Below are 21,317 nucleotides of genomic sequence, written 5' to 3' on the forward strand. Positions count from 1 at the left end.
GTAGTGGTCCCAATGGTTCTTTGCTTCCTGGGTGCCATACCAAAAGACTTGGATAGGACTTAGAAAATCTGTGCATTGACAAATATTTCCATCTATCAATTACAAAAGGTCATATTGCTGGGATTCTCACATATACTACACTGATACATTATGACATCCTAGGTTCTTGGGAAGAACTTGATGAATATGAAAGCTAACACAAGCTAAAGAACTGGCAGCTGTGATTTCACACTCATGTGCATAGAAAAATAGTGCAAAAAAAGCAACATCAAATGTTTTAGCTGTCAATAGATTATAAAAGATCATTTAAAATTTGAAACTAAAAACATTTTAAAATGCAGCAGAGCAATAATATTTAATTTAAAAATGGAGAAACATGAGGTTGAAAACATTTCCCTTTTATTAAAAAGACTTGATATTTTCTCACTTACAGACTGTCAGCGAGGTTTGCAACAGTAAGTAATTTGACAGAAACCAAACAGCACATTTTTTTTCAAACTCTCTTTGGAAATACCTTGCTACAGGGCTTCAAATTTGCATCTCAATTCAGCTATTCAACAATTATTCTTTCCATGTTAGAAATATTACATAAATAATTACAATCTGTAGTCAATGCAGTGTCTTCATGATAAAACATTTTCTATATAGGATGTCACTTGGAGAGCAAAAAATGAAATAAGTTTTTGAAAGGAAAACATTCGTAGTGTTGATAAAGTTGTACAAAATTAAAATGCAAATGAAGACATAAAGACATAAATATAAAATCAAAATATTCATTTTCCTGGCATTTCTTTTTTGTTGCTTCTTTTAAAACCTTTATTTAATGTTTAATAAGTGCCAATATTTTAACATATCAGTCAAATATAATTGTGAAATAAAAGAATATTCCTTGGTAGTCTAAATAACTTTCTACTGTATAAGCACTTCCTGCTAAGTCAGGGAAAGACACAGCTCCAACTATTTCTTAATTTCAATAACCTAAAGGTTAAAAGTCTGTAGGATCAGAGCCTAAAATATATTCTAAACAATATATTTTCCAGATCGGTGCTCTCCCTTCAGGAAATCATAAAACCCTTTTTGTGCAGTTCTATTAATTTTAGAGAAATTCACAACCAATCACACCACATTCTCACAACTTTTTGCTCTTCTCTTTTCCATTTTATAAAGTTGTCAGTATGGTGTGATGCATATTTTCATATAAAGCTATAAATCCAAACTACCTACACTCATGGAGTGGCTCAGAAGTAGCCCATCATTTTGGCATATTGAACGTTCTTACAGATGGCTGCCATATAGACTACTTTATTTGACTAATGCCTGTCATGGTCAGTACAACCAGTCATAAAATACATCTCATTTGTGATTACCTCTAGTTTGCCTCTCCCTTTCTCTCCCCCCCCCCTCTTTCATTTTCGCTATGTTTTCTGGAAAGGTGAGTGTATTTCCAAACCAGGTGCTAAGCTGTACCTGCCTAGCATTTTTGTTTTCTAAGACTATCTATAGCAGGGGTGTCAAACAGATGGCCCATTGGCCAGATAGGTCATGTGCAGGCCATGCCCATGCCCCATCTGGCCCAAGCTCCGCAAAGTGGAAAATGGTCACAATACGTCATGTGAGGACAACGTGACGCTGTGAGTTTGACACCCATGATCTACAGGATCCATATGTTAGTACCTGGTGCTTGTAACATGGCAATATTTTATTCATCATCCTTTTTTTTAAAATTAAAGGCCCTATTAAAAAAAATCATCTGCAGCCTAGAATCCAGAAGGTACCAAGGAAGGGTCCATGAGCACAATATTGTTTACTCTGCTATAGATTATAACAAAGATTATTCTCTGCTTTCTTGGTATTTCTAGATAGGCCGATATCAAGACACTATACCAAAGATTAGAGGGATTGAGAGAGATGGGTAGCTTCTATTGACAACTGAGTCATAGCCTTTGTGTGGTTAAGGAATGAGAGTTTGGAACTCATGACTGTGTACTGAGAATAGGGGAGAACATTGATCATAAATGTGTGGAAAATGTGCAGGCCTTTCAATCTTCTTATTGATCAAATACAGTATGTGTCTCACAATTTTAAGAAGGGAAAAGTGCAGAGGTGGGTTGCTCCGGGTTTGGCCTGGTTTGGCCGAATCGGTAGTGGAATTCAGGCCTGAGGCAGAGAACCGGCAGTGACCGAGGCCTACCACACCCCCAAACCAGTTCCTTCACTGCTGCTGGGCTGCCGCCATTTTGGATTTTAGTTATTATGTGTGTGCAGTTCACTGTAAATTGTTCTGCGCATGCATGTAGAACAATTTACATTGAAAAGTGCATGCAGCACGCATCTGGTGCGCATGCGGGTTGCGAACCGGTAGTAAAACTGGCAGCAACCCACCCCTGGAAAAGTATTATCTCTGATGGGTGCTCTATTTATGTGCAATTAATTGGAACTAACCCATCACCTGATTCTCTACATACAACCCCTGCCACATTTATCTACAATGCTACACTGTGTTCTTAAATATAAATCTATTTTGATAATTGCAAAACTTCACTGACTATTTTACAACTAAGTCCCCTCTAAAGTACTTTCTCTAGTTTGTAGAAAACAACCCGTGTTAGCTTTTCTGTTTTCTAGTTTTTATCTCTCAAAATGGAAGATCAAACATTTTTCTTTATTTACCATGCTGCTTCTTCCCATCTGTGTTGCCCTCATTGCTTTGCAAACACATTTTTAAAAATTTCCTCAGCATTCCTTCTACTACATCCATTCACAACGGTGGTACGTCTCTTCATTTTGCCATTCTTATGTTTACCTTTCCTTTCTGCATCCATTAAAATATTTCATTCCCTTCTTGTTTAAAACAAGACCCTGCCTGTGTTAATTCTAATCATTCTCAGGCCTTTTTGATCTTACCTTCAACATACACCTCTACTGACTTTGCATACACATGGATCTATCTGGATGTGTTTAAAAACAATTTTGTACAAAGCATGACTTCTTTCTTTGCTTTGAGATATCCTTATAGTTGGTGTTTATAACTGGGTATATTATTTTGACAATTGAGAGACATCTGCTGCAGTTAAAAGCCAGTGGATGGCTTGGCAAACTGCTCTTATATTTTCCTTGTTGTTTTCAAAACTAAGGAATACAAGAATAATTTAACTAGTGTGCTTCCCCCCCCCCTTACTTTGTTCATGATAAATGAAATGGAACCAGAAATTATGGGTGTCACATAAGCACCCCAAGTTCTATTGTGAAAAAGGCCTGCATTTGAGATTAAAGATACAGAGATAGTATAGTTATCATAAAGAACTAAGTAGCGTGGATGTAGGAAAATGACAATAATTGTTCAGCTTAGCTGGCACTGTACTTTTAATAAACACTACTGCAGTTTCTGGAGTGGCATCCTACAAGTAATAAAATATTGCAGACCTTCCTCCCAGTGAGTGGGAAAAGAGATGGTCCTCCATAGAGAAAGAGGTCAATGACGATTTTCATTGAGGAACCTCATTATGTGACAGTATACACTTCAGCCTTTGTGGCTGTCTAACTAATGAAAAAGGAAAGCTCAGCCAAAAGAAAGAGGAGATGTCATGGCCACATCTAGTGCTATCAGTTCAAACTTCCAATTCTCTGAATATATCCACAAAACGGAAAGGAAATATGCTAGCCCAGAAACTGGCATAATTTCCATTCCCAGTAAAATTAAGAGAAATTCTGAAAAAAAATAATAATCAAAAACAGAGACAAAAATATATGCCTCTCTTTCTTTTCCTTTGCCCTTATCAATAAGAATGTCCCTACTATCTGTTCTTTATACTGTGCTGCTTTAGGGTTATTTTGTCTGCTATATCATGAAATATTGCATTTCTCATCCCTATCTGCTGTTAGAAATACATGCACAACAGCACAATGGGGCCTCTGCTTTTGGGATGAAGACTTTGTCTATTAACATCAAACCTTAATGTGGATGCCAAGTAAACAAATGTTCTCAGCCTTGAGAAATCTGACTGAAAGTATTAAGGATTAGAACATGAAAAAGAATTTTATTTTAGGATTTTAAGTGAATTTGTGGCAAACTATTCAGTGAACCTCTGCCACGTAGAAAGACCACAGTTGTTTGGTTCTTGGTATTAATTAAAATACCAAGATAAATAACAATATCATGAATCACTGCCCTGTCAAATAATCAAACTGAGCTGTACCTACCATGATACCCCTTGACATTTTGTTTTGCAAACCAACAGTTAAAAAATGAATACAAACATGTAATTCAAATAATGGCAGGATTTTTGATTAATCTGATGTCTGGATGGATGCAATAAGAAACTTCTGTTTTAAGCAAATGATTAATGCTTTTGGAATCATTGACCATTATGTGAGATTTTATATTTTGAATTTCTCTGAGTCAGCTGGATATCCAAAGGGAAATGTCTTCTCAAATATGCTATTGCACTTGAACCAGTTATAGGGAATTGGGATATACTTCAATAAATCTCAGTTAAACAGCTTTTAAAAATCTAAATAAGGTTACCTACAATTAGCAATATTTCAAGAAACCTCTAAGAGAAATCTTGTGCGATTTGACTAAAAACACCCATTTAAATCAGCAGGTCTTTGGAAAGCCACTGAAACTATGCTACAAATAGCAAAATAAATGAATTATAAGAAAAGTGAACAGAACCCTAGGTTTCTGTTTTGGGAAGATCAGAGGTAGATATGAGCCATCTAAAAGAGGCAGACTTCAAAGTTACATTTGAAACTTCTACACTTCTGCACTCATGGTGGCTCATAATTCTTGATATGGTTGAGTTGGTGACATTAATGCTATGCCAACTCTACAACTCTACCATATAAACAAGCACAACGTATAAACATTTTCATGTCACTTTTGAGGTATCATCATTTATAAAAAGTTTGAGTGCTTTCATCAATCATGATGCAATATTAACAACACCAATCATCTTTGAATCAGTGCATATACCTTGTGACATATCAAAAACATATTTCGTAAAGACTGTGGTCTAGTCTTTAATTCTCTGCTTTCTTGATGCACCTCCTCATTTTGCTCATCCAGCAATGGGATAAACCAAAGTACATTGTTTAAGTAGTAAGGTAAAGGTAAAGGTTCCCCTTGCACATATGTGCTAGTCATTCCTGACTCTAGGGGGCAGTGCTAATCTCTGTTTCAAAGCTGAAGAGCCAGCGCTGTCCGAAGATGTCTCCGTGGTCATTTGGCCGGCATGACTAAACATCGAAGGTGCACAGAACACTGTTACCTTCCCACCAAAGGTGGTATCTATTTTTCTACTTGCATTTTTATGTGTTTTTGAACTGCTAGGTTGGCAGAAGCTGGGACAAGTAATGGGAGCTCACTCCATTACGTGGCGCTAAGGATTTGAACCACTGACCTGCCGACCTTCCTGATCGACAAGCTCAGCGTCTTAGCCTCTGAGCCACCACATCCCTATCTTTAAGTAGTACATTCTTTTATTTTTATCAAAATAATCCTAAATCACTTGTCTGTGATTTAGCCTTCAGTCTAATACAGAATAAACGTTACCATTTCCACAGCTGATAGTAATCAAGTATTTCATTTATCTGTATTTGTTTTTCTCCCAATAAATTACTTTCACAATGGGAAAATCATATTAGATCAGGTTGCAAATACAGTAATGGAAATTGCCTAGGTAGCATTAAATTCCAGTCACATTTTAGTATGACCCAGACATGAAAATATGAAATATGTAAAGAGAGAGACAGAGAGGGAAAGCCAAACATTGTCATGAATTGCTTCAACCTCATTAGGCATAGTTACCTAAACCTTGTACCATCTCTTCAAAATAAATATCAGCATTTCAACAATAGTCTCCCTTTAGAAACTTAGGAACTTGATTCAGTTAAAGACTTCAGATGTAATTTTTGTGTAGGGAGTTGTCTTTACACAATTTGTGTAAAAACAATACATAATTTGTTCAGTTTGACATTGCAAACAAGTATAAAATTATATACACAAAATACATTTAATAGAAATTAAGAACAACTACTTACAAAGATACAGTATTATTTACAAAGCAAAACCTATTTTAATACGTAGCCAGAATAACATCTTTAGACATTTTTATTGGGAGCATTATATATTTTTTTCTTTTGATATTGAGATATCAGTCTGTTATTTCAAATAGGAAGTAAAAAGAAATTGATATTCTTAATTCAAATACCTCTCTAATATGTAAATAGCAAACATTTTATTGCTTGCTTTTACAAAAAAAATCATATGTAGAACATAAATTTTATTATTAGATTCTGGTCACTCAAAAGTTTAGTATGGACTGACTCGTGATTTCATTTAGCACTATCGTAGATTGCAAACTGTACTGCAAATGACTAATTCCGTTTCAACATTTTCCAAAACTGATACCATGGAAAATGTTTTCCATACTAGCTAGGTCTAAAACAGAAACTACAAACAGACTTTGACAGAAGATATAAATATACATACACCTGCACACAGAACTTACTGTCAAGTACTCTTTCAGCACCATGCTTTCATTCAGAGAAGTATGGTGGTATGGATATCCTTAATCACATAATGCCATCAAATTGTCTCTAGTGCTCTAACAACCAAGAGACAACCTTTACAGGTGCATGTGATCAGTCAGGTCATACTTCCGTTGTCACAGGTGCCAAGTGAACTTCCAGATAACCCCGTGCATTGGGTGCAAAGTGCAAAATTGTTGCAATGTCACAGGTTGCAGGACATTATTGTTTCCTTGCCTTCAACTTGGGATCAGCAGGTTTTTCTTGAGTAACAGAATATCGAGGAGTGTAACCATTAAGTCCATTTACAAAGACACATTGATAGTAGCGAACAGCAGCTGAAAAGAGGGGAATAAAAAGAATGATCAGTGTATTTAGCTGTAAACAGGGAAAACATCTAATCTAGCAAAGCATAGGTCAACTTCCCTAGCCTGTTGTCAAAATATGTGGCTATCAAACCAACTCCTTGATAGAAATTCTAGGAATTGAAGTCAACACTTTGAGAGACATTTGAGAGACATTATCAATGTCCAAAATCACTTTCTTCCCTGGTCAGGCATGGATGGCATCAAGTTACATTTAATAGTTACATAAATGGCAAGCAATGTTTTATCCCATATTTGGTTTTTTGACAAATCGAAAAAGACCTTTTTTTTTACTTTGCCAACCAAATCTGAGACTGAGCGACACACATTATTCCTATGTTATTGACTGACACAAAATACTGTGAGCAGAAATGTCAGTTATGAAGTGACATTTCTCTTTCTTCATTGCAGTTATTTCAGAATGTACTCTTCTGGGCGGGAAAGAATTATAAATAGGCTCCTTGGTATTAGTAAATAGAAAATTAGAAGTCAAATACACAATGGAAATGCTAATGTATATGGACCCAAGATACAGTTTATGCCCATTTGTATTCATTATCATATGACTTTCATATACAAGCTGCCTGAAATAATTGGATGGAGCTTTGGAGCTTCAAATGTGTTTTCTTTCTCAAACAGAGCTGGGCAATCTATGGCCTGTGGGCTCCATGTAGACCCCGATTCCCCGGTTGCCACTTCTAAAGAATCTGAGCATACATTGCAGAAATTAAAGGATCCCAAGATCCCATGGATGAAATTTGATGATGGCATAATTGGAAATACTAGTTTTTATTCACAACACCAAAAGTAAGAGAGGTGGGGGAGGGAGGGAGAGAGGGATAAAGTAATGCTTCTTTGAGATGTAGGATTTCTATTTTGACTTTTAGAAGTACGGAATGGTGAAAAGGAAAAAAAAAACCCAAATTCAGTCAAGTCATCTAATGCGGTTGTGTCACCAGCTATCACTGTGCCCATGCCTCATGAAATAACAGCAACAACAAATAACAATAATAATAATGGTTTGTCAGACTGAGAGAAATGATTAGTTTTTGCTCAATAGCACTTAGACTTATATACCACTTCATAGTGCTTGACAGCCCTCTCTAAGTGGGTTTACAGAGTCAGCACATTGCCCCCAACAATCTGGGTCCTCATTTTACTGACCTCGGAAGGATCAAAGCTGAGTCAACCTTGAGCGGGTCAGGATCGAACTCCTGGGGTGAGCAGTTAGTATGCAGTACTACATGCTAACCACTGCATCACTAAGGTGCAGAATAGTATGAGATGCAATGATACAAAGTACAATGTTCAATGTTTGCTGCCTAGGTCCATGCCTTCTCTGCATGTGATGGTGATCCACCCTGTCAGCCTCTATGGAAATTCCCTCTGCCCTGCTTTCCCTGATTTATTTATTTTATTTATTTGTTAAATTTATTTGCTGCACGTCTCGCTCTGGGGTTGCTCTGGGCAGCTTACCATAGTAAAAATGGAAAAAACATGATTAAAAATGTAAATGCAACAATAGTAAAGCAATAAAACAAAACTAAACGATGAAAGTTCAACAATGTGAATTAAAAGATGGGTAGGAGGAGAAGTAGGAAGTACAGGGGGAAAGTGGGGTCAGCTAATTAATCTAGTAGCCACCTCCAGTATGGTATTCCCTCATTAGGTCCCCAGACCAACTGACAGAGCCAGGTCTTCATGCTGTCAGAGCCTGTGACTTAGGGGAAAGAAAAGAGCGAGCTTTCCCCTGATTTTCCTGCCCTCCAGGCAGCAGGAAGACAATACCAGTCCTGGATTTGGAATCTTTGCCTTATCTCCCATGGATGTCAGTGGGTGAGAAATCATTCAGAAAGGAAATGGAAGAATGGTTCAAGGCTCTAGCACAGGGGTGTTATACTCGATTTCATTGAGGGCTGCATCAAGGTTGTGTTTGACCTTGGGGGGGGGGCAGGGTGGGTGTGGCCAGGGGGGGATGGCCAGCTCGACATCACTCGTGTAGAGTGTGCCTATAGCACTCTGCCAGTGAAAATGGGCTCCTGAGCTCTGTTTTTGGCTGTGATATGTCCTGAAACCCTCTGCTGGCAAAAATGAAGCTTTCTGTTTTTGCTGGAAGAGGCAGCATGGGCTGGTTGTTTCCTGTTTCCAGGGTGACTGTTTCCACCGACTTCCGCTCCTTCCATCAAAAACTAAAGACTCACCTGTTCCGATTAGCCGGCTTGGCCCACTCATAGTTTTATCCTACCTCCTGGCAGATATTTTTAATTGGGAATTTCTAGGGTCATTATTTTAAATTTAACTTTTGGGGTATTTTTAGGGGTTATTTTTAAATACTGTTTTTAATTACTTTACTTTAAGATACAGTTTTTATAGCCTCCTCATTCAAGTATTTAAGTATCTGTGTATTTATATATTTATTCTTATGTATTCCTTGTGTTTTAATTTGACTGTACACCGCCCCGAGTCCCTTTCGGGAGAGGGGGCGGTCTAGAAATTTAAAATAAAGTAAAAGTAAAGTAAAGTAAAGTGACCCCATGGGCCAGATCTAAGCACCCCCATGGGCCAAATCTGGTTCCTGGGCCTTGAGTTTGACACCCCTGCTCTAGCATCAGTCTTTTCATTAACCAAATTGCTTTGTTGGTTGTCTCCTGTGTGCCATGCCTATATTTCTTATATAATTTGTACAAGGAGATGGACAAATTATACACATGTCTGTGTACATCTGCAGGCATGCCCCCCCCAAACAGGGAGTAATATGAAGATATATTATTGCTTGGTTTTCCATACCAGACAAAATGAAACTAGAGAAAAAAATGTAGTAAGATTTGCTCAAACACAAATCTTATTAATGCACCTCCAAGTCTTTAACAATTAAATGCCTGTCCTCTAAAAGGGACTCTTTTTTTCTTGATGCACATTTTTGATGCTGGTCATCATATTTGACATGTCAAATGGTTTGCAGCTGCCTAGGAAAGACTGTTAAATGTGAAGCCCTGAATCTTGACCGGAATATAAAATTTTTGCTAATTAGAGATATCTCGGTGCAATTCCATCTTGAGCCAAATATGTAATGAGTTATGCTTGTGGGTCAGGAGCAGGTCACTCAGCAGACATCTTTCATTAAAGCAAAGTACTTTGGCAGCAAAGGCAAAGCAGATGGAGAGTTCATTAGCACACTGTGTCACGAAACAACATCATAGTTCACTTTGATTAACTGGTCCACTGAGAACCGGATCCTTTTATTAAAAAAAAAATCCGAAATAACCAGGCACTCTTTGTCACTGTAAAAGACCAGCAAATATCTGATGTTATAAGATTGTTATAAGCCTTTGGCAACTTATGATGTCATAGGTACATCAGTCTTAATGTTCATTTGGGCTGCAAGAGAATAAATAGCTAGCCCTTTAGTAACTATTTTTCCCCAAATTGTTTCCTCAAAGTGCTTGCATTAGGAAAACAGTGGAGGAAAGCAAAAGAAAAAGAAAAACACCCAAAACCACAACCCCCAAAACCCACTCTCAATTTACATCCTGTGCCCAATCTGTGTTGAAGTTATCTAGCTGGACCAAAGGGGCATGTTCTTTATGACATTTTTAATTCCCTGAACCTTTGCATGTCACTTAAAAGAAAGAAGTGGTTTCTCAAAGAATTATCTCTAAAGGGATTGGCAGCCTTTGGTGAAGAAGAGGAGGAGGAAGAGCTTCATTAGTGTCATGGGCAGCTAGGGAGGAAGAAGGAAGCCTGAACTGAGATGGATAGACCGAGGGTACAAGTATCCAAATAACAGATAGAAGTAAAATATGTTACATATTTAGTGCCCTAATCCATGCGAGACGTTCCTTTAAAAACCCCAAAGAAGATACTCTCTACAACCCTACAACCGAAGATTACATTGGCAGCAGTTAAGGTCTTTGAATATCTGTTGGGCATCTGGAATGAAGTTTGCAAAGTATATTAGATGTTTTGTCCACAATAGATTTGTTATTGAAAGAAATAATATTATGGTAATGAATTTCTCCATGAGCATATGATATGAAGGCATGTATAAATCTGCATGTCTGCCTTCACCAAGTTACTATTTATACCATTGTCTCATAGAATTAAAAATGGGACTTCTTACTCATTTTCTGTTGCCTTGCATTGGTTGGCAGGAGTTTCTCCAGGCATACTGTTTGAATACTTGCCAGTGCTTTCAATGTCACCAGTAAAACATAACTTGTACACATTATTTTGGTCTACAACAATTATTGGAATAAGAGAAAGGACATGGCTGCTAATTAGTATTGTTATTCAATCATTCAGTCTCTTCCAATTCTTCATGACCCAATGGACATAGTTTTGCCAGGATTGTCTGCCAGTAATTGCTTCTCATCGTTTCTATTCTGATAGCATCAAGTATGTTTTGTTTTGACAATCCAGGTACAAATCGTATACATATTTTTGCAGCCCTAAATTTCTTTTTTGCCTCTGGGGACTTAAGAGCTGAATATGCTTTTAGCGCTAATCTAGTCTTATCATGATCACTACAATACTTATGTCTGTGACTTGCTCTTAAGTCTTCTAATATCATGTTGCCATAAATCTGAATATTCTATCCTGGCAAACTGCTGGAGTAGGTTGTTATTTCCTTCACCAACAGATTGTCTTTAATCGAATTCATCATTTATGACCTACTGTACCTATCAATGGGTGGCTCTGTACATAGCCAACAGTATAGTTCACAGTCTTTTCTGGGATGCACAAAGTTTTTCTAACCACTATCAGGTAATAAGTATATTACCAAATTATTAATCAAATTATCATTGAGCCAACAAAATTGAGTAAAAAGTATTAATTATAAACATTTAGCTAAAGATAATTGAACAAGTCCAACAGTTCCTATGTTAACTAAATCTGATTTAATACTGTCAGTATGTTCATTATTGTTTACTCCCTAGATTTCTGTATTGGATAAAGTCCAGTTTTTCTTTCTTCAGTTGTTAATTCCTCCCTCTAGATGTTTATAACCAGCAATCTTATTTGTAAGCAAGACAATGCAACATAAAATGCACAATATGTCACAGATATGCTCTCATACTCTTATGACATCTCTTATAGAAACCATTAGGTTGCAATTAAACTCCAAACATCCTAGGATATTATGCAGGAGGGTATTTTGCTTAGCTCTAGTTCATCGGTGAAACGTTTATGCTACAGAACAGCCCTCTCACTCTGAGGTTGATCAGAATGTGGTTATAGAAAGCTATTTGTGATCTCTGGATGAAACAAACAACTGTAAAGGTTCTCACACAGCCGAATACCAGATCTGGCTACCAAAACATGAAATGGATGGAAATTGTATCTCCCAACCAAAACAATTGCTTTTAGAATGGGTAGAAGAAATGGATGCAAAAAAATGTGAACATGAAACCTTATAAACAGAGCTTGCATTTGATAAATGCAAGATGCCCTCACTGTTTCATAATAGCTCCTTAACTTTTCCACAATTAAACCAGGGGTGAAATTCAGCAGGTTCTGACAGGTTCTGGAGAACCAGTAGCGGAAATTTTGAGTAGTTCGGAGAACCGGCAAATACCACTTCTGGCTGGACCCAGAGTGGGGTAGGAATGGGGATTTTGCACTATCCTTCCCCTGGAGTGGGGTGAGAATGGAGATTTTGCAGTAGCCTTGCCCTGCCACGCCCACCAAGCCACGCCTACAGAACCGGTAGTAAAAGATTTGAATTTTACCACTGAATTAAACTACCTTATCAGAAATTCCAGGATTCCCGATGCCCATTTAATTAGATCCAGTCCAGCCTGCTAGAGAAAGGTGGACAACAATGGTAGGTATTTCAGCAGCCTCATGAGAAGAGAAATTTACATCATGTTGAATACACAAGTGGTGCATTACATCAAATGGTCAACACTGCAGCTTCCATATATGAACCAGGCCTTAAAGGACTTCTCAAAACCATTAATTGGCCATAAACAAAGCTGGGAAGCAATAGTATTCTTTGTCTTTTTTGTTTTATGGCTCATTAATACACTGGTTCAGATAGGAGACTGTCCCTAAAAAGAAACTTTCTCAGTGAAGACATCTTCCCTCTCACTGGGGCAATCAACTTACAAGATGAAGATAATAATTCACATCAGAAGGAAAACAAAACAACCCTGCTCTCAGCAGTATCATTCATGCAGAGGACATATGAATGGGGAGGAAGTAAGCCACTGAATCTACTTGGGTGGTTTGTCCATTCCAATTACCAGTAGTTAATATTCTGTCTTTAGTATTTTTACAAATAACTCAAGATGGCAAATATATGCAACCCATTTTCCTCTTCCTAATACAATACAATACAATACAATAGAATACAATAGAATACAATACAATAGCAGAGTTGGAAGGGACCTTGGAGGTCTTTTCGTCCAACCCCCTGCCTAGGCAGGAAACCTTATATCGTTTCAGACAAATGGCTATCCAACATCTTCTTAAAAACCTCCAGTGTTGGAGGATTCACAACTTCTGGAGGCAAGCTGTTCCACTGATTAATTGTTCTAACTGTCAGGAAATTTCTCCTCAGTTCTAAGTTGCTTCTCTCCTTGATTAGTTTCTACCCATTGCTTCTTGTTCTACACTCAGGTGCCTTGGAGAATAGTTTGACTCCCTCTTCTTTGTGGGAACCCCTGAGATATTGAGAGGGATATTGAGATATTAAGATGGAAACATGCCATTTGATTCACATTCTTGGATAAAAATAAGGGTTTTCAATCTTACAAAAATAATGAATCAGCATGGACCAGTACACAGATTCTATTCAACTAATCTGAACTTTTCTTACATTTATGCAGGTCCATTTTTAAGAGTTGCAAAACACTGCTTTATTGATGCTAATGCAGTTCTAAGGAACCCCTCTTTCTTGAAGGAAGATGATAAAGTCAAGGCTAATATAATTATTCTAAGAATGTAAAGCAAGTCTTCCATTTAGTAGAGTTATAGCTTAGAATTTTAAAAATAGGTTCATGTGGGCTTTTGGCCTCCCATGAGCACAATTTTCACCTGCAAAAAATTAGTGGAAGTTGAAATTCTAACCCGTACTGCATATGAATTACTGAATTACAAATTAATTTTGCTTACTTGAGTCTTATTCTTGGGATTAAATAATCATTGTACTACAACTCTAATAATGTAAATCCTTCCCATCCTAAACTTCAAAAACAAATTGTAGAAGATGGCGATTTGAAGATGTATGCGATGGCCATAATCTATGACACAATTACTGGAAAGGGAAGGAGTGAATAGGTATGTTTTATTACATTTTTATTGCAACTAAACTGAAGAGCAGAATTCAATACATTGTTCCAATAATTACACAGCTGTTGGAAAAAGTCTGATATATAGTAGCTGACCTATATGGAAATCATTTTTTGGAACTATCCCCTCTTGTAATTGTGCAGGTAGCAACACGAAACGTATAAAAGTAGATGTCTTGTTCACATTCTTTCTCCTAATTTATCTTTTCTCCTACATAATGCAACTGCTTTCAAGATTAGTTTAATCTTACAAAATATGTAAAATGAGCTTTCCCTCATTAACTAGTTTTCAAAGGCAAATTGTTCATTCTTTCTTAATCTGACAAGATGAGGTAAAACAATACTGCGGATACCGAGTTACATGTCCTGACAAGGAATTAAAGTCACTTGAAAAACAAAGATATTTGCAAGGCCTTTAACTTACCTCCTGGTTTTGCAGCTTTTGAAAATTTTTCTGAAAAGAAAGAAAGAAAATCTCAGAAAGAGGGAGAGAATCTGCAGAGCAAGTTTCTTTGCCAATTCTTTGCTTTCTTTGCTAATCAATTAATTCTTTGCTTTCTTTGCTAATTTGCTTTCTTTCAATTGCTTTCTTTGCTACTTAATTAACTTAATCCAGCAGCATTTTTGAAGTCACATCATACTGAAACTCAAAACAGCTATGACTATGAATGTCTTTCATAACGGGATGAAAGGATTTTTCTTTTTTGCACAGTTGTATAAGAAATCCTCTTGGGTGATACCATGTGGATTCCGTATTTGTCCATTTTTTAATATACTTTTCAGGCACATGGAAACCACTTCCAAGACCTTCCAGAAAAGACCTATTTTCAGCTGCTTCCAAAAGACAGTCAAGTTCAGAACTAGCCTACCTTCCAGAAGGAGGCCATTCCAAAAGACTGGTGCTGCTACAGAAATGCAACATGATTTAGCCTCCTATACCACGCAAACGTGAGGAGGGAAGATCACTTTCCCCCCAAAATGTTGAATCGGTCAGGTGTGATTCTCATGGGTAAAAGCAGCCCTGAAACTAACTTGCTGCCAAGTTTAAATTTTACCTGAAAACCTAAGGAAGCCAACATAGGGTCCATGCGTGAGTGCCAGATTCTACATCAGCCCCATTTTGGACTGCCTACAGCTTCCCAAATGGTCTTGTAGAATAGCTGCAGAAAATCTAATCAAGTGTTAATGAGGGCATGGATCACTATCAGAAGGTCCCAGGTAGGGCTGCAGCTGGAGCACCTGCTAAAGTTGGACAAACCCCCCCCCCCCAACCATAGTATATCAAACAGTAGAAAGTTACGGCTTGGGAAATAGCCACATATGAGTTCAAGTAAACTCAAGTAAAAATGTGGTTTTTCATTGCGATCAATGGATCTCAATAGTGAACAATTAATACTAAATTTTAATAGCCACTGGATTTAAAGAGTAAGGGAGGAGGAGGAGGAGGAGGAGGAGGAGGAGGAGGAGGAGGAGGAGGAGGAGGAGGAGGAGGAGGAGGAAACCAATCACCAATTACCTGTAGTCATATTGTAATAAAAATGAGCTGCTTTTTCTGCAGGAACTGTTAAACAGAACAAAAATATTTAATTGTTTTGGATTCTAAATACAAGAGTTATAGACATAGAAATAGACAGACAGACAGACAGACAGACAGACAGACAGACAGACAGACAGACAGATAGATCTCAGCCACTGAAGCTCACTGGGTGATTCTGGACTCATTCTGCATCACCCCAACCTACTTCATAGGAAAAGGTTTGTGCAGATTGCCTTGAATGAATGGCTGGATAGAAACCTTATACATACACATACATACATACATACATACATACATACATACATACATACATACCTTTATCATGTTTTACTTTCAAGGGTGTCTTTTCAACTGTTTTTCCTGTATAAGTAAAAGAAAAAGAAAGAAAAATCACATACAATATTTAAACTGAAGCTCATACAATCCACTTTATTAATATTAAGGTAAGTGAAGAAGGAAAGATATTAGCAAATTCAGAGAATGATTACTTTTCATACAATCTTTTAGAAGGAGGAAAAATACCCCAATCTTACCATGTTTTTCTTTCTTTTCTCTCAAAGATTTTTCTGCTTTTTTCCCATCTGCAAAAATGTCCAAATCATAGAGGTTAAACTTTAGGGAACTTGGATATTTGCATACTGTTTCACAAACCCTTGGAGAAAACAAACTTCTGATTTCCATCTGTCAGCAGCAGGGAAGTTAAATGTGGTTGGAAACAGAGCAGATCTTATATTTGCACATTTATGTGCTCTTCTATGGACTTGGATTGAATCATATCTCAAGTGATTTGATATATGCACAGATGTCTTTCTTCGGCATCCATTTTTTTCCAGGCATCCCTGAATATAGTCAATCAACTGTGACTTCATACAAGGAGACAGACTGAAATTAACTAAGGTGCAGAGCTGGAGCATGGCTGTCACTCTGATACTTCCTGCTGAGAACAACAGCAGGTAGTTGGCAGTTTACCATAAAGCTGTTCATTCTATCTGTCTCCCCCCCCCCTCCGATCCAGCTCACTTTAATGCAACTTCAGTCTCTATTTGCTCAACTGTGAGCAGCCTAGCATAATCTCTCCACATGCTACATTACCCTTCCAGACACTAACAGCCAGATAATTCCAAGTAAGTGATTAAAGTTTGCAGCTACCATGAAGATGAAGTGAGTGATAAAAAAATAGAATATTTGACACTTTGAGGCAGATTATTTAATGGGACAGGTATAATTAGTTTTTATGATGCTCAGTAGATTTATCAGGTGAAGTTCTGGGTACATCAGGTACACGGTTCTTATGATTTATTACATAGGCTATATGTATGTATGTATGTACTATATGCTATGTACATATACTATATGTTTACCTGCAACTTTGAGTTCAGCTGTTGTTTTTTCTGGTCTTTCTATTGGGTAGCATGAAGATAGAAAGAGAAAGAAAAAAAAGTACATCTATATAAATCTTCATACTTTGAGAATATGAGGTTGTTTTCCATGCAGGTAGTTATTTACATATGACTATAATAGAATCTGCCCATTATGGTTGTACATTGTAAAGTTTATAAAACATGATCAACCTGATATTATGACCTTTTTAGTAGTAGTCATTAAGTGGTGGTTATTAAGCAAATCCATGGTTCTCTATGGGCGTGGTTTTGCAGAAAACCGGAAATAAATGTCCAGTTTTCAGCCAAACAATCGTAAAAGAGTAATGTGATCACAGGATGCTGCAAATGGCATCAATGTGGCTGTATTGCCAAGCGATCATGTGACCCTGGAGGGGACCTGACCATTGGAACTTTGAATCTGGGCTGTAAGTACTCCCAAAGTAGGTCTGTTGTAACTTTGAATGGGCACTAAGTGACCAGTTGCAAATCAAAGACTACATGTATAATATATATTGCATACACTAAGCATACAACAACACTTTTGTTAAGTGAATGTAGAAATATTTCACTTGTAAAAACAAGCTGTACACGTTGTCCCAAATATACGTTTTCCAAAGGCAACTGGACTTTGGTTTTCCTTGAAGATGTTTCGCTTCTCATCCAAGAAGCTTCTTAAGTTCTGGCCAACTTCTTGGATGAGAAGCAAAATGTCTTCAAGGAAAACCAAAGTCCAGTTGCCTTTGGAAGAAGCACCTTTGGAAAAAGCAACCATGACTGGGATGACTGAGAATCTCCACAGACATCAAGCTGTATACGTTGAATTACCCTAATCTAGTCCACAAGATATCTGAGAAAATATAAGGGCAGTCGAAATGGAAACTTTTTAAGATATAAAGAAGTTGACAGGATTTTTTGGCAGATTATAGATATTATGAATTAGATTTTTGTCATTTTATTTTCTTGCAAGGGCTAGTCTAGACTTATTATTCCAGATATAGACTAGTCTGCTTAAATAAATGTCTTTCAGATATGTTGGATTATGTTTCTGACAATCTATCAGCCAGAAGATCAATGGACACCGGTTCAGGATAAAAGTGATAGCTGGAGGATGCCCATTAGGAAAGCCTGATCTGTTTTAATGCCAAAGCTGATATATTGGATTTTGCCTTGGGACTTCATATTATTGTTTTAACATGATCTGTTCTGCAGATTATCTCCAGTCAGTATCCATTTTACATCCTTGCAACATGGCAGACATCTAAAGTTATTTGAAATATTGATTACAGCTGCAAATAAGATGCAAACAGTTTAACATTTATTGAGTAGAAATATAAGACATAAATAAAAAAGTAAATATAAATGTAGATGGCAGAGCCTTGTCTTTTCATGGAGCTATGTTACATGAAAATATTTTCTAGATTTAAATAATTAAAAAATAGAATGCACCAGTAGTCTTTTTAATGCAAATAAAGTTCCTGATGTTCCAAAATACTAAACATCTTCCACAAGGAATTAATTAGAGATCTAGCAAAATAGATAAGTAGTGAAAGAAATATAGAAATTGATAATAACTTTTAAAATATAATTCCAATTACTTCTGTTCATTCCTATTATGATTGATAGATATAGAAATAGATAATTTAAGGTTTCCTTCATGTTACTATCTTTACCTTCCTCATTTTAAAATAATGCAACGATTATTCACATTTATCTAAGTTAATACATTGGTATTCATAGATGTTCTTCAGTTACCCATCAGATAGGAGACAACTGATATTACAACACAATAATTCTCTCAAGAGCAGCAGTCTATCTGTACTTGAAGTAGGGGCACAGATATTTGAAGAGATCTATTTGCAGCATTATATTACATCAATTATATGTTGATCAACCCAGCACTGTAAAAGCTTACAATCTTTTGACAACGTGAGTAAGAATAAAGTTTGAAATTTGGTGCAAAATCTTTTTTGGCATCAAGACTAAATTTGGCTAGAAGAAAGCCATGTTATCATAATGTGTCGCTAAAATTTGTATTCAAGTTCAGAGACAATGTGATCAGAGGGAGTTCATTTTGTAGTCATGGAGAACCTGAAGTAGACAAATGGAGGGATTGTGGGATTAAAGAATAATATGCAACTATTAACGCCTCTAAACAGCGGTTCCCATACTCTTCAGCTTATTAACCCTTCATAAAGTTTTAGATTGTTCATCAACCCCCAAACATTTATCATATAAAATAATTTAATAAATGCTGCTACTACTACTACTACTACTACTACTAATAATAATAATAATAATAATAATAATAATAATAATAATAATAATAAAGCAAGATGATTTGGAGAATAAGGAGATTGCAGTAGTAATTGAAGAGCTGAAGCAGAGGGTTGTTGCCATTGCTGAAAAGATAAAACGGTACCGTATGAAAATCGAGTAACTCAGTTCAAGGAAAACTCACAGTTCAGAGCAAATCAGCACCAGTTTTATAAGAGCTTAGAAAGTGGAGATGGAGTAACAACAAATGAAAATCCTGATAAAGAGAAAGCTCTGAAATTCTGGAAGAATTTGTGGGAAAACAACAAGAAGCACAACAGAAATACAGCACGGATCAAGCAGGTTGAGGATTCTATTAAAGTACATTAAATGGAAGATGTGAAAATAACAAAAGAAATGGTGCAAAGACAGTCAAGAAAAGTGAAGAATTGGAGTGCACCTGGACCAGATGAGCTACATGGTTTCTGGCTAAAGGCACTTACAAGTATGCACGAAAGATTGGCAGCCCAAATGAACCAGATCTTTAAAACACCTGACAATGATGAATGGATGACAATTGGAAGGACATTTTTGATCCAAAAAGATAAAGAAAAAGGAAAGGACCCTGAAAACTATAGGCCACTCACCTTTTTGCCAACAACATACAAGCTCCTTACTGGTATCATTGCAAAGCAAATTTATGGATACTTGGAAAGAAATGACTTGCTTCCTGTAAAACAGAAAGAATGCTGCAAAAATTCAAGTGGAACAAAGGACCAGCTGCTGATTGACAAGCAAATCCTAAATAATTCAAAGAAAAGATGAACCAAGCTGTTCATGGTTTGGATAGACTATAAGAAAGTGTTTGATTCAGTTCCCCACAGCTAGATCAAGAAATGCCTGAAAATCTTTGACATTAGCAGCAACATACAAAAATTCATGGAAACTTCAATGAACCTCTGGAAAACGAAGCTTATGGCTAATGGAGAAGAACTGGGTGAAGTTGAAATTAAACGAGGCATTTCCCACGGTGATTCCCTTTCACCCCTACTTTTTATACTCGCAATGCTACCACTGACAACCATTTTGAAGAAGGTGAACTGTGGATACAAACTTGCAAAGAAAGGACTGAAAATTTCACACTTGGTGTTCATGGATGATTTGAAGCTGTTTGGTAAAACAAAAGCTGAACTGAATTTATTAATTGAAAGCACAAAAGAATTTAGCCAAGACATTGGTATGCAGCTTGGAATTGACAAATGTGCAACAATGGCAACCAAGGCAGGCAAGGTCCTAGAAGATGATAGAATACAACTTGAGAATGAAGAAATGATAAAGGCAGTAAAACCAGAAGAAGTCTACAAGTACTTGGGGATTTTAGAGGCCTCTGACAATGCATAATAAAGTCAAGGAATTAACCTCAGCCAAGTACATTCGACAAATTCACAAGATATTAAAGTCCAAACTGAGTGGAGGAAACATCATAAAAGCCTGGGTAACGTGTAACTCTGCAGGAATAATTGACTGGACCCAGATGGAGTTGGACAATTTGGACAGAAAAACAAGGAAGCTTATGACAATGAATCATGCTTTGCACCCTAAAAGTGATGTTGACCGACTGTATCTACCAAGAGCAGAAGGTGGTCGAAGACTCCTACAAGTAAAGCAGACTGTGGAAGAAGAAAGACACAGCTTGAATGATTATATCCAGAAAAGTGAAGAACCAATGATTAAGGAAGTAAATAAAGGAGGCCAACTAAGTTAAAAACTGAATATAAGAAAGAAGTAATTGAGAAGTGAGCTGAAAATTGGAAAAGCAAAGCTATGCATGGCCAATACTTGAAAAGTATTGAAGGCATAGCTGACCAAAAACTAACTTGGAACTGGTTAAGATCAGGAGTACTGAAAAAAGAAACAGAAGGCTTTATTTTGGCAGCTCAAGAACAAGCCTTAGCCA

The 21,317-nt window shown here is 36.9% G+C and overlaps 1 protein-coding gene across 28 annotated transcripts in view; it reads right to left on the reverse strand.

The window, feature by feature from the left end:
* Positions 1-382: 382 nt before the first annotated feature.
* The window catches only part of TRDN (triadin), a 286,138-nt gene continuing 265,203 nt past the window's right edge, over positions 383-21,317 (reverse strand). For 27 of the 28 annotated variants that reach the window (XM_081941060.1, XM_081941056.1, XM_081941059.1 and 24 more), the window contains 6 exons: positions 17,087-17,125; positions 16,259-16,306; positions 16,041-16,085; positions 15,705-15,749; positions 14,613-14,642; positions 383-6,869 (listed from right to left, as the gene is read on the reverse strand). In XM_081941060.1, coding sequence (XP_081797186.1) covers positions 6,754-6,869; positions 14,613-14,642; positions 15,705-15,749; positions 16,041-16,085; positions 16,259-16,306; positions 17,087-17,125 — 323 coding nt within the window. In that variant the 3' untranslated portion in view covers positions 383-6,753. The remainder of the gene's footprint in view (positions 6,870-14,612; positions 14,643-15,704; positions 15,750-16,040; positions 16,086-16,258; positions 16,307-17,086; positions 17,126-21,317) is intronic. The other variant, XM_081941042.1, reaches the window with a different exon arrangement.

This window comes from Natrix helvetica (assembly GCF_964273705.1).
Source record: "Natrix helvetica genome assembly, chromosome: 2".
Classification (NCBI taxonomy): domain Eukaryota; kingdom Metazoa; phylum Chordata; class Lepidosauria; order Squamata; family Natricidae; genus Natrix; species Natrix helvetica.